Genomic DNA, 14,745 nt, shown 5'->3' on the forward strand with positions numbered 1-14,745 from the left:
TTTCTTTCGTTGGATCAGGTGAGTTTTTATGTGTTCTGATCCTGTCTAATTAATTCACCGTCGTATAAAATGTTGTGTTAAATCTTCTGATCTCAAATCAGGTGACAATGTACAATCCGGAAATCGAGGTGTATCGCATTGAAGATTTAAACTGTGTGCACATCCAGTGACGTAGTGTGTCTGTTGGTATCGTCCAGGTTTATCAATGTCACCGAAGTTTGGTTTCCCATCAAGGACTAGTCCTGCAGGAAGCAAGCAAGCTAGCAAGCAAGCAAGCAAGCGCACACACACACACACACGCACGCACGCACGCACGCACACACACACACACACACACACACACACTCTCTCTCTCCTTTCCCCTATTTCTATTTCACCCACAACACCCTCAGCACATTTTTTGTACACGTTTTTGTTCCTTTTTAATTTTCACATATCTTTGTAAGAATATTTGTTAATGATAGAAGTTGTTTTGTTGTTTACATTGTATCACTTGCTTTTTTCCAGTTATGTTATTCTGTATGTGTCATTGTGTGTGTGTGTGTGTCTGTGTGTGACTGATACTGCCCTGTTATTCCATGAACTGTATTCCACGCACATCAAAACAGGTGCACTCAATTGATATTATGTTGTTTCTAGAATTATAACAATTGAAATAGGTCAGAAAATGAGTCACCCAGGTGTGAATGGGTTCCGGACTTTGCTGGGAGAAGTTAGAATGGCAGGAGAGGATTAGGCCCTGCCTTCCTATGCCTAGCCCTAGACACAGACTATGACAAAGGATATGAATCCACTGCCCTGATCGCCATTAAAGACTATGGGACCTGATAATCTTTTTAGTAAATTCAATACTGGCTGTTGGTTGCTTGTTTGCTGAACTGTTTATGTACCATTTTTACACTTTATTTACTTCTAATCAAAATCTGATTATTGAATATAATTGGACCTTTGGTTATCTTCTGGTGTATATGTTTCTAACAATTAAAGAACAGATCAGCCCTGAAATGGTACCTTTGTGGCTGGCTGAGACCTATAAACAAATTTTGATTTGATTAGATTTGAATAATTAATTGATTCATCTATCCATGATTTCTTTTCTTCTGCAGAATTGTCTCAGTACAAATCACTAGCTGCTGCTGATGATGATGGACCCAAAAGTGTTCGCTTCTCGCTGACAACTTGACTACGCAGAGCAGTTTCAAACCAAGCCAGGAGGTAGCTGATCACCACACAGAGAGCTCTGCACATAACGAGGGTTCAGGGAATGGAGAAAGAGGCCTGTGACTGTGAGAAACACCAACCCTGGAGCAGGGCCACAATGAGAGGACTCATCTTACTCCTCGTCGTCCATACTGCTGGAGCGCAGTTTGCCAAGTCAGCATGTGAGAACATTGTTGTACTGTTTTGTACCAATTCATGAATGCTACAGTTCAGTACAGTAAGAGTGCGGTAAAGTACAGTTGAGTCCAGTGCAGTACAGTTCTGTACTGTACCATACTGTACAGTACAGTACATCTTTAGTCATTTGATTGGAAAATATTTGTGCATCGACAGGCTTGTCTCTCTCTTTCACACCAGTTGCAGTTTCTCTACTCACAGTCATGTCCAAAGCATACTAAAAACATGACAAAGTTTGGACTAGAAGGTAAAGAAGAAAAAAATCAAACGTTTTCAGCTGATTACAAACAAAAAAGTATTAAAACACAGCAGTTTGATTTACTGTGAAATAGGAATATCATTATAATATAAAAAATGCAAACAAAAAATATCATGTATTTTAAGAAATACAAACTGAAAATACGATACATTAAAAGGAAAATAAATACTATAAATGTATCACTATGAAATAACAAGTGTCAGGTTCAATATAAAAATAATTTTGTTTTTACTCTCTCTCTCTCTCTCTCTCTCTCAGAGTATAGAAACCTTTGTGGTGAATGGAAAAGAGAGTGAATATCTCAGTATGTTTGAAATAGGCGAAGAGAGAGGGTGTGTGTGTGTATATATATTTTTTTTTTTTTTTTTTAATTTCTATGTGTGTGTGCACATGCAAGCATGTTTGTGTGTGGTTTGCATATATATATATAGAGAGAGAGAGAGACAGAGGTGTGTGTGTGTGTGAGAGAGAGAGACACACACAGACCTGGCATTCAGTTTTACACTCAACCTGTGATTGCTGCTTTGAAGCAGAAAAAGTGTTTTGTGGTTAAAATATAACTTATACTAGTTATAGATTGTGAACAAACAAAAAAATCTAAATTCCATTCCAGGTTTTGAAAAAAAAAAAAACTTTACTATAGTAACTTATCTAATTTGCTTATTCAGTGTTTGTTATGGTAAGTTGTTTAAAAATACTTAGGTCGTTTATTTCTGTTTCCCCACAGATTATATGGATTCATCCAGTGACTGCTACAACGCAGGGTACTTGTTGATCGGAAGCGATGGTGTGGTCAACATCAATAGCCACCGATCAAACGGTCTCCCTTCTACTGTCCGTCAGTGTACCATCCGCTTCAGGCCAGAGGACACACGCAACATTATTGATGTCAGCTTCACCAGCTTGACCATATCTGATCCTGATGTGACTCTGCATGTGGATCTTGCAGGGGGTGGGGTGAGTGTGTGTGTGTGTGTATGTTTCTCTGAAACTGCAAGTGTGTGTGTGTGTATGTTTGTCTGAAACTGTAAATGTGTGAGTGTGTGTGTGTGTGTCTGTGTCACTGTGCATATTTAGTGTTATATGTGTAACATAAACAATGTATATTTTATGGATGGATTTTCCCTCATGAATCTCAGGTCATTGAATGCTTATGTTCAAGAAAATTGTTCACCCTTTTTTTCTTTTTTTTTCAGGTGTTATCATTTTTTTAAAGCAGAAACTGGTTAAATTTCTGTATGTCTGTCTTCACTTTTGTTGAGTTTCTGATCTTGTCATCTTAGAAGATAGTGTTCTGTGTTTGGCTTTCACACACACGAACAACACCCTCATCCCCAATGACTCTGTCTGTATCTCTCATTCCCTCCTTCCCTTTTTGTCCATCCCTTCCTCTTTCCGTCTTTCCCTCTGCCATTTGCTGTTGCTTTACATTCACAGGCCATGGACTTTAGAGAATAGTTCCAAGTGGCCTCACAGAAACTTGTGTCCCCGTGTGCTCATCTCCCCATAAATCAAATGTGTAACAAACAATGCAACATTTATGAATTCCCAGAGCAAAACTTTCAAAGTCATCCAGTGCAAATTTCTGTACATTTCTTTTCCAATGAATAAAATGCTGTATATTCAGTTAAGCTTGTACCAGTGAAGATTTCCTTTCATTATTTTTTCTTCTTTATATTTTCTGATGAAGCCCATGTCATAAATTACTAGGTAAAACATGTGCATGTGTCGTGTGTGCATGCTTGTATTTCACATATAACAAAAACACACCTGTGTATTTGATGATGGCTTTCCTTCATAAATCTGAACTATGTTCAACCAGGTATGAAGATTGTGCCAAGACAGATTGTTGACACTTGTTTTGTCTTTCTGATAATGAAATAAAGACATCAGGGCTTGGACTTAAAGCTGTTTCTGATGTTGTATCTTCTGCATGTCATTCGCCCAGGGCCATTCTGGTCACCAGTTTTGTATTCAGGCTGGTTTTTGTTTGGTTGGTTAGTTGGGTTTTTTTGTTTGTTTGTTTTTTAGTACTACATTTATATAGAAAAAAAATTGAGGCATATACAAATGACCTATGTGAATAAAAATGTAAAAATTTAAATGTGTGTACACACACACACACACACACACACACACACACACACACACACACACACACACACACACACATACATATATATATATATAGAGAGAGAGAGAGAGAGAGAATTAATACACACACACACACACACACACACACATCTTCTATGAATTTTTTTTTTTAAACCCACCCCCACCCCCCTGACCCCCAACTCTTCCAAAACAGTGATTTCTTTTTTTTCTTCTTCTTAGTTTCAAACTACAGATCAAAATTTATATGTCATGGTACTTTTATGCCATTTGTCATTACCAGTACACCACTGATCAATAACGCTGTTGCTTTCTTCTCCTGACACTAACAGCAATGATGATGTCTGTCTTGACCAGACCCACACACTGACGATAGCCAGTAGTAAACCTAGAAAGATGACATCGGAGGGTGGGCTGGCCACCATTTCTTTGACACGCCTCAACCTGGATGATCACGACTATTCCTTTGGCATCTCCATTCATGTCTACAAGAGTAAGAGAGTTTTGATGGATTGTATTGAATTGTGTTGTATTCCCTTGTATTGTAATTTGTATTGTATTGTGTTGTATTCAATTGTACTGTATTTAATTTGTATTGTGTTGTATTCCATTGTATTGTAATTTGTATTGTATTGTGTTGTATTCCATTGTATTGTATTCCATTGTATTGTATTGTATTGTATTCCATTGTATTGTAATTTGTATTGTATTATGTTGTATTCCATTGTATTTTAATTTGTATTGTGTTGTGTTGTATTCCATTGTATTGTATTCCATTGTATTGTATTGTATTGTGTTGTATTCCATTGTATTGTATTGTATTCCATGGTATTGTATTGTATTCCATTGTATTGTAATTTGTATTGCATTGTGTTGTATTCCATTGTATTGTATTGTATTGTATTCCATTGTATTGTATTTTATTGTGTTATGTTGTATTGTTTAGTTTTGTATTGTACTGTATTTTATTGTTTTGTATTGTATTGTATTATAAACATATAATAAAAAGATTCCTTTTCTTTTTCAGCACATTACTTTTGATTTCTTACATGTATGTTTATATAAAAGTCTGCGCAACTTAATGAATACATATTATCTTTTTCTTCTTTGTCTTTTTTTTTTATTGAAACAGCTGAACAAGGTGTGCTTATTGGATCAAACCACTCCTGCATCGTTCAAGTATGCGTTTGATGGATATTACTTATAGATCTGTATCCATGTACACATGCATGCATACATACTTAACACAAATTTATCTGATACTTAACACAGATTTATCTGTCACGGATTTATATCTTGTATTATTTTTTTTCTACATGCAGATAATGATTTTGTTGACTCACTTGTGTAAACAAAGTGAGTCTATGTTTTAACCCGGTGTTCGGTTGTCTGTGTGTGTCTGTGTGTCCGTGGTAAACTTTAACATTGACATTTTCTCTGCAAATACTTTGTCAGTTGACACCAAATTAGGTATAAAAATAGGAAAAATTCAGTTCTTTCCAGTCATCTTGTTTAAAACAATATTGCACCTCTGGGATGGGCACAAAAAAATAAAATATGAAGCCTAATTATATGCAAACTGCATTTACTGTTATATTTTTTGTATTCTCTAAACTTGGCACTTTGATCTGATATTCTGACCCAACAACAAGAGCAGTCATTATTATCATTTTTTGTTCAAACAGGAACTTCTTTTGCTAAGCATGGAAGTTTAATTTATTTTGCAAACATTTTGGTGCAGATAGTAAAGAAGGGAAATTACTCTGTAATTAATCCTAGGGGACTTAATTCGCTTTAAACTGATCTTTCTCATCTTAAACATTACATTTTGAAATTATACACAATACATAAAAAGCTTGGATTTTTTTTTCAGTGTATCACAAGTGAGTCTTGAAGGCCTTGCCTCTCTTGTTTTCTTTTGTTCGTTTAAGTAAGGTCTGGGTTGGTATTTTTTTCTGAACCATCTGTGAAGCTCTCTATGAGCAACCACGGAATAGGGGTTTCTTCCTAATGATGATTAACTTGGCTGAGGATGACAACAGTATCACAGAGCTTTAGTTTTAATCCTACATGACAGGGCTATGTATGACACTTTACCTATGCTCTCTTTTGTATTTCACCACAGCAAGGTATTGATTGTGTCATATTGAGTTAATATTCAGCCACTACAGGTTGTGTGTGTGCATGTGTGTGTGTGTGTGTGTGTGTGTGTGTGACATTCAAGCTGCTTTACCCAGGGAAAGCACATCACCAAAATCAAATATGATCCCTTGTTTTCTTTTCCATTTTATTAATCGTACCGATTTATTGTTCACTTATCAGGGTTGATTTTTCTATGAAAAAAAAAATTGGCTGGATTAATTCTCCGTGATACATATTTCTGTATAAAAAGTCAAGTGTATGCTGCACACAGGACCTTGATAATCATCATCTAATCAGAAAGGCTAGCACCCAGGCCACCACTCCAGGTTTAATGGAGGGGGCACTCTGGTTCATGTATGACTATGACCCAGGCCCCTTGTTTCCTAGTTGGGCGCTTCATCCACTGGTCCACCGCTCTTCGAACACCAGCGGAATGGGTCAGGGTATCAGAGCAACACTTTCAACGAGGCGTCTGTTCATTTCAGTGAATGGCCCTCATGTGTACGGTCTCACCCAGTTTTGCCCCTAGCACACCACACTAGTTCCAAGGGTAGAAGCAAAACAGGGCTGAAAATCGTACCTGGTGCAGAGGCAATGTTGGTGATGGAAGCTTTAAACCTAGTACCTCCCAGTTATCAGACTGTAGCAGTAAATACATTGTGATTGCTCGTCATTATACTGTATTAGTTTTCATCCTACATTACACATTCTTCAAGGTTGAGAGCATTCCATTTCGACTTAAAAGTCAGTGTGCTAGAAGTATGTCCAGTGAGTATCAAGCAGATCCTTTTCATGAACAAAAAAAAATGTTGTATTGTGAAAGGCTTTGCCATGATGAGGCAGAGCAGAGCTACATGGTGGAAGACATTCACATGACTCACAGCTGTGACGTTGTGGTTTGTGTTGCAGAGGACGATGGGATGCCAGGTGAGGACGACAGCCCAGGACCTGTGGGCCTGGTTGTGGGCCTGATTGTGGGCATCATCGCCTTCCTCATCTTCATCGCCATCCTGGGAGTGTGCTGCTACCGCAGGAAAAAGGAACAGTACCTTGCTCATGCTCATCGACACGCCCACAATTACAAGGGTGACCTTGCTGAAGACACCATGTCCCCGTCACATAGCTACGGCCTTGACAATGCCGCCCATAAGGGAATGTATCCACCTGACAGAGATCCAGAGGCTGATGAGGATTATGAAAGATACTCGCCACGGTTGAAACAGAAACTGTTAAATCCACGAGGAAGTGATTTTGATGAGAGAGACCGTTCAGGGTCAGAGTCTGATTCAAAAGACCCATATATCTTGCGAGATTACGATGGAAGTCCCAGAAAGAAACCTGGTCTGAAATATGAAGACGAAAACTTTCAGAATAATGTGCAAGAGAACCAGAGACGAAGAGAGTACAGTTACGATGAAGACGTTTACCCCAGACAGACCCGACCCTCTGGATCTCCACAACTTAATCCACAACATGAAAATCCCAGGTACAGACCTGAAAGAGAAGTCAGCAGAGGAACACCAAGGATGAAGGTGGATAACAGTGATGTTGACAGTGAATCGGATGTTTCCACAAAGGTCAACTCTAGCATCAGACAGGAACCGCAGACTCCTGAGAAGACCCCTGTAAAACCATCCTCTCCTCCACGTGCATCCAGGTCTGCTCCCTCCCTTCCACCTTTATCCCACTCTCCCAAATCCTCACCACGTCAAGAAAATACTTCAGTGAATGCACACCTACGGCAGCCAAGTAATATACAACCATACATAGCATCATCATCTTCCTCATCGGAGCAAATTGAAGAAAGACGGAATGGCCATAATTCACAACAGGAAGAAAATTCACCTCTCTCAGTCTCACCAGAGAAACCAGACACCAGACACACGTTACGACCTGATCGTGCCAAAAAGAAAAAGACGCCAGAAAAAACAAAATCACTGCCTGACATTGACCAAACTGAGCCGGTAGATTCAAAACCTCCAAAATCTGGCAAGGAAAAATCAAAAACAAACAAGGCCAAGAAAGCTGATCGAAAAGCTGCATCCAAACAAGACACTCCGGAGTATGAAGGCCGCTTCAAGAAGGCAGACAGTGCAAGAAAGAGCAAATCCAAACCACCGCGGATCGGTCGATCACGAAGTACTGGCAATGCACTGGACGACACTGATTCCATTGGTCGGGGGAGTGTGTCCAGTTATGGTGGATATCGTGCTGTGCCTTCAGTCACTGCCGATGACTACGAGGACAGCGATGTGGAAAGTAACTACAATCGTAAGTGTGAAGCCCCTTTTTTGCTTGTTTTTGTTTTTATTTCTTACATCTCAGTCATAGGAATTTTTAGTTCATGAAGTCTGTTTTTTATTTCCATGCCCTGGATCACAGTTGAAAGAAATTTTGGTTGGTAGTGGCAGCATTATATATCCCTCTTTATCTGGAATTGAATCAGGGTCAGAGATTGAACTGTACATCTCATTTAAAAAAAAAAAAAAAAAAATCTGCATGTTCAGTATGGCAGCCATCACAAAGAAGATGAAAAACTTTCCTTCTTTCTTTTCTTTTTTAAATTTTCAATTCTAACTTTTAGTGGGTTCCCAGGGGTGTTAGAGATTTGATAATATACAGGAAATCAGTCTAGGAATTGTCACCAAAGATTTTTTGCTGCGACATGCCTTTTTGATAGAATATCCGTTGTTTGTGTCCATATGATACGAATGTGTAAATTAGGAACGGGAATGATTCACTTTCAATGAATTTAGGGTGTATTTGTTATAAGTGACATTTGTAATTTTTATTCATTGAAATAAAGATTTTTAAAAAAGAGATGAAGACCAACATTAACAAAGTGATGATGGTGACTGATGACTGTAACAATGATGACAGTGACTTTTACATTGGTGGTTGATGATGATGAAAGGAAAAACATACCAAGGATAGTTTTTTTTAGACATTTGCATGTATATGAATGTGTATTGTGTGTGCGTGTGTTTATGTAAGTTTGTGCCTGCCTATGTGTGTGTATGTGTTAGGGTAGCTGTAGATACACATGTATGTTAAAATGTATGTATGCAGTGTGTGTGTGCGTGTGTGTTTGTTTGTGTGTGTGTGTGTGTAGTCACATTTGGTGTGTGTATGTAACATAGATATAATGTTTTATGTTAACGAAAGTGTTTTTGTAAAGCACCTAGAGCAGATTTCTGGATAGTGTGCTGTATAAGTATCCATTATTATTATTATTATTTGAAAAAACAGAGACAAGAAACAGCAACAGGCAATTTAGGTTGTGAGATACACAAAAAATGTGTCTTGCATTTTTCAGGTTTAAATAATTTTCTTTCATAAATATTTGTTACAAGAAAAATCAAACAAAGACTATGAGAAATGATTTCATGCGTCTGATGGGATGATTACACTATTCAAGACATTCAGAGTTTAAAAAACTACTTTTTCCTCTGTCTACAGCCCTGCGCCGAAGTAGCTCCAAGACTTCTCTGTACGCCTCCAGATCTTCTCTGTATGGTCGCCGACGACGAAATAATTCTGTTGGAGAATCCGTCTACTCTTTTGCCAATGATGACCCAGACTACTTTGACAGAGGCAGCATCAGGGAACGCAGCTTGTCCCGTAGGCACCGAGGGTTCAGATCCGTGGGTGACCTTGAAATGGAATTGCAGGAGCAGGCAACAAGATCAACACAGACGCTGCGTGAAACAGCAAGCCAGACCAGACCAAGGAAAAACTCGGTCTCTTCGACTTCAGGTCGCTCCAAATCCAGAGACAGGAAAAATTCTGCAGCCTCCACAACGGGCCGACCCAAAAGGGCAAAAAGCGAGTCTGAGCTGAGAAGAAAAGTGCGTGAAGCAGAGGAAGACACGCCCAGAGACAAACCCACTCCCAAGCCGAAGCCCAGGCCGAAACCCAAACCCAGAAAGTCCACGAGCACCATGGACGATGACTCAGCCAGGACAGGGGGCTCTGAACCAGCGTCCAGAGAAGGGGTGCCAATGGTTCCACCCCCTGTCATGCCAATGTACCCACCTCAAGGGTACCCAGGGTACATGGTTGGGTACATGCAAGCTCCCAATCAGCCCCCTGTGATGGTTCCGTATGGCGCGGTCCCCATGCCCCCTGGTGCTGTTGCTGCTATTCCAGGTGCTACTGTACCCAATTCTGGTGCTGCTGCACCCAGTCCTGGCACGCCAGGACCGGCCACTGCCCCCAAGCCCTCTCTGGCCAAGTGGGAGATGCTGTGCAGGATCACAGATGCAGCCAAGCAGAACGACGCAGAGTCTGTGGCAGGATCAGTGTTCAGCAGTACTTAGGTACAACAGTGATACTCTTTTCGTCCACAAGATGTGTTTAAGAGCAACAATGTTTTTGTTTTTATTTCTGTTGCCTTTTTTTTTTTTTTTTTTTTTTTGGTTGTTTTTTTTTGTTATTGCGATAGTAAATAAAAGTTACAGAAATGATTATGGCTTTGACTAACATGTGCCATCCCTGTTAGTTATGCCTTGGCTGGCATTGCAGGATGATGAATGAAATGATATGGATACTTGATATGGATTCTTATATACCGCCTCTCTTCAGTCAGAGACCAAGCTCTTAGCACTTTCCTATCACAGAGTCATTTGCACAACAGGCTGACAACCGTGGTAGAGCCAGCTGACAACTGTGCACATCATTTGTTTCCTGTGTCCATTCATGTTTCAGTCGCACACAAATATATACTCATATAGACAAGTAATATTTTACGTGTATGACTATTTTGTTTATTTACCTCACAAGGATGCCTTAACATGCATGCTCATATTGATTTCCCACACATGATGAATTTTACTACAAAATCATGATATACATCCAGTGACCTGACTCAAGTGCATGTTCAGATGCATCACCTACACAATTTACATTGACTTGTAGATGCCATTGTCTCAGCTGCTGGAGGTTTGGCAAACATTGTGAGTGTACGTTAGAAAGCTGGCAAGAATTTCTCCAACCTCTCCCATCCCATCCACTCTCCTACTTCATCTCACTGTCGTCAGTCATCATGAATAGGGTTCAGGCAAAATGTATATTTACATTCCTTCAGGGTTATCAAACACTGAAACATCTGTGCATTATGCTGGGTTTCATCTGAAAGATGTTTGATACTTTATTGAACATGTGTATTTTCCCATGGCTGTTACAGCAAAATAACATTTTCTGTGAAAACAGGCTGTTACAGTAAAATGTCTTTTGCTCTTAAATTGACAACCCTTTACTGTTGTTTCGTTGAAAAGGTTGAAAAGATGTGATTCCATGTTTCTGAAGTAACCAACGTCCAAAATGATCGAGGAGGTTTATTCTCGTTATTGATGCATTTTACAGTATGGTTCTCTGAACCTTTTGCAGTCGCAGTTTCTTCCACGATTTCTTAATGAATGAATATTCACTATTCTTGGCTATGTATATATGTATACATCAAGAAGATTAAATCCTGCATAGTTTCTTGTGAAGTAAACTGATACTTGAGATTGTTTTAGAAAAATTAGAATAACTGTGTTCCTGCCATGCAACATTTGCCTTTTTCCTGTTACTTCCTGTCAGCATTCCCCAGCTACATCACTCAGCAGACTTCTTATTTCCCCTATTATCAACAGTTGATTGTTCACTGGACATTATTGAAAAAGTAGCAACACAAGTCACTAAAAACAATGATTTTAGAGTGTTGCCTAAATGTGTGTTTGTTTTTTGCTGTGCTGTGTCTGTGTGTGTGTGCGTGCGCACGCGTGTGTGTGTTTGCGTTTGCGTGTGTGCATTACTTGCTATAATGACATTAACAGTTTACAGTCCATTTTACAGTTCTTTGTCAGCTGATGTTTCCTAAATAAGCTGTCAGTGTTAATAAATCTTATGAAATAATGTCCTTCATGTTTTATAAATTTTCCGAGATGAGTGCTTTTGTATATGAATATACATATTCAGAGATGACAAGACAACGAAAGCCATTCATGTTGATCACTTTTCTGTAATGAGTGTTTTTCTGTGCAAACAGAACATGCTTATTCCATTCACCTTTTCATTTTTTTGGTTTTGTCTATTTTATCTGTCTGTTGCCATGGAAGTTATTTCATGCAGGATTTATTTTGTACATGTGTATTCCAGTCCTTTTTATATTGTTGTATAATATACTAAAAATGGTAATTCTGTTGATTTATTTTTAGTGTGTTAGGCAAGGTCCATGCCAAACTGATTCAGATTTTGTGTTTGGATATGAAAGTATGATGTAATGTTTGCTTGTAAATACTGAATGTGTTTATTAGGTCATGAATAATGCGTATAAAATGACAGAGAAAATGGATATGACAACTCAGTGTAAATTTTTAATAATTTCAGTGGGTTTTTTTCACAAAGATCAGCAATATATATCTTTGAGAAATGGAGTAAAAAGAATATGTATGTTGCGCTTGTTTTGAGTAAAAGTGTAAAGTTGGCAGTTAAGTTTCAAATAAAGATTCCAGAGATATTACAACTAAACAGCTGCTTTTTGTTATATTTCAGCTAAACTTGGGTACCTTTTTTTTTTAACTGCAAAAATATACACAGCAAAGTTTCATATTTACCGACATCTTCCCACGGACAAAGCTAAAAACTTAAAATGGTTCTGAAATGAAATTTTGATGTGTGTGTGTTTCAGAGGTAAAATCAGAAATTGCCTGGTAGCTTGCTTGTGAATAGGCATTACTTATTTAAGCTTTGTGCTTTTTTTTTTTTTTTTTTTTTTTTTTTTTTTTTTTTTTTTTCCACATGTCATTTCTCTTTCTCCTGTGTGGGAAGTTGGGGGTGAAGGTGAGGTGACTGGAAATGCTACAGGGGGGTAGGGGATGGCATCCCTATAATTCTGCTCATGGAGATTTTTTCTTTTTTCTTTCTGAAGTTTTACAACCAGTCTTTATTCCATGTTTACACATGTGCATTCCTTTATGTCCACCACTGATGTGACATTCCTTTGATTATGATTATTATGGGATTTGGTGATTCATTATCAATATATTAATGTTTACACACACTGTACATATCAATGCTAATTTCTTTTCTTTTTTTCTTTTTTTTTCCCCCTTAATTACCACAGATACAATCCTTGTGTCACAATCTTGCCTTTGTATTTAAAGATTTAGGAAAGATGCATTTTGTAAGCAGTCATGTGTGTGTGTGTGTGTGTGTGCATACTCCAACATGTGCACGGTCGGTGTGTCAGTGGATGTTCCTAATCTGGATTATGAGTTGGGAGAGTGAGGGTAGATGAAGGGTGTGTGTTGAGAGGATGTGGGTGGCAGTGAGGGGATCCAGGGGATTCAACTGAGACTGGAGAAGGTGACATTTCTGAGCAGGAGCAAAACAAAATGAAGGGGGAAAGAGTTTATGGTGTGGATGTTGCGTGTACGTACTGCATGAAATAATTGAGATACATTGCGCAAGTGTGATTTATAAGAGTGAATAATGCATGTAATGTGTACACTTTTCAGTGTAGATGCTGACTGATTTGCGTCTGTTCATGTGCAAAATCCTTGGGTTTTTTTTCCCCCCTTCTCATTTTGGTGTGAATATTTGAAAGGGTGGATTTTTGGTATGTGAATTAGTGTGTGTGTGTGTTGATTTGTCAGTGGTGATATTAACATGCTTTACTTATTTTGAGTATAAGATATATATATCATATGGTAAATAATTACCATTACTAAAAATAGTCATTTCTTATGAATAGCTCACACAATTTGATACAATACTGTATTGTGGAGAATAAAAGCATTTATTTTAAAATGTAAATATTTGACGAATGCTTGTTTGTTTGTTTCTTTGTTGTTGTTTTTCTTGTTTGTTTAATTGTTTTTGTTTGGGGTTTTTTTGTGTTGTTGTTGTTTTTGGCATTGTTATTTAAAATACAAAATTCATCATGAACATATCAATGGTGTATATGAATGAATATGTGAAACAATATGTGCCTATAGACTTATTAAAATATCATGAACATATCAGTGTGGCATTTAATTGATTTTGTAGAGCTCTCTGTGCTGTTAACATTATCAAAATCCATCCTATCATTTGCAAGAAAAAAATAGTGCTGTTTAACTGACGCAAAATAAAACAATAAAACCTGTTTCGGTGTGATTAATCTCTCTCTCTCTCTCTCTCTCTCTCTCTCTCTAACACACACACACACACACACATGCACGCACGCACACACGCATGCACGCACGCACACACACACATGCGCACACACACTCTTTGACCAGTATCAGACTTAACCAAAGAGCAGCGCGAGAGGGACTGACACTCCTATGTCGGCCTGTCCAGCCAAACCCAATACTGTATTAATCACCACTCAGCGAAACTCCAGTTTCCTGAGACTGATGATTGCCTGTCATATGTCACATATATTTAGATACAGTGAGAGAATTATGTCTTGAAAAAAAAAGTGCTGTTTAAGTGACACAAAATAAAACGATAAAACCTGTTTCGGTGTGATTAATATCTCTCCAGAGTTCACTGAGACTGATGATTGCCTGTCATATGTCACATATATTTAGATACTGAGAGAGAATTATGTCTTGGGGTCCTGGGTTCCACTCTTTTAGATTCCACTGAAGTAAGCACCATAAATGGTAAAACATGACTTTAAAAACAACAGCTGTCTTTTCAGGTCTTTTAACCACCACAAGTTTTAGAGACTTGAAATGCTGTTGCTTGTGCGTTCGTTCTTTAGTTTAACGTCTTTTCACTGTAAGTGATATTAGACGAGGGAAGGAAAAAAATCGAGTGGGAGGAGGGGGGAATTACTGTGTACGCATCCGAGTACGTGA

General features: G+C 38.3%; 1 protein-coding gene across 1 annotated transcript in view; it reads left to right on the forward strand.

Moving 5' to 3' along the window:
• Positions 1-14,036, forward strand: part of LOC143284491 (uncharacterized) — a 14,111-nt gene extending 75 nt beyond the window's left edge. The window contains exons 1-6 of the mRNA XM_076591178.1: positions 1-18; positions 1,107-1,382; positions 2,385-2,614; positions 4,127-4,262; positions 6,821-8,182; positions 9,371-14,036. The exon at positions 1-18 is cut by the window's left edge and continues 75 nt beyond it. Of these exons, the coding sequence (XP_076447293.1) occupies positions 1,265-1,382; positions 2,385-2,614; positions 4,127-4,262; positions 6,821-8,182; positions 9,371-10,230 (2,706 nt within the window). The 5' untranslated portion in view covers positions 1-18; positions 1,107-1,264 and the 3' untranslated portion in view covers positions 10,231-14,036. The remainder of the gene's footprint in view (positions 19-1,106; positions 1,383-2,384; positions 2,615-4,126; positions 4,263-6,820; positions 8,183-9,370) is intronic.
• The last annotated feature ends 709 nt before the right edge of the window (positions 14,037-14,745 follow it).

The sequence above is a fragment of the Babylonia areolata genome, chromosome 8 (assembly GCF_041734735.1).
Source record: "Babylonia areolata isolate BAREFJ2019XMU chromosome 8, ASM4173473v1, whole genome shotgun sequence".
Classification (NCBI taxonomy): Eukaryota; Metazoa; Mollusca; class Gastropoda; order Neogastropoda; family Buccinidae; genus Babylonia; species Babylonia areolata.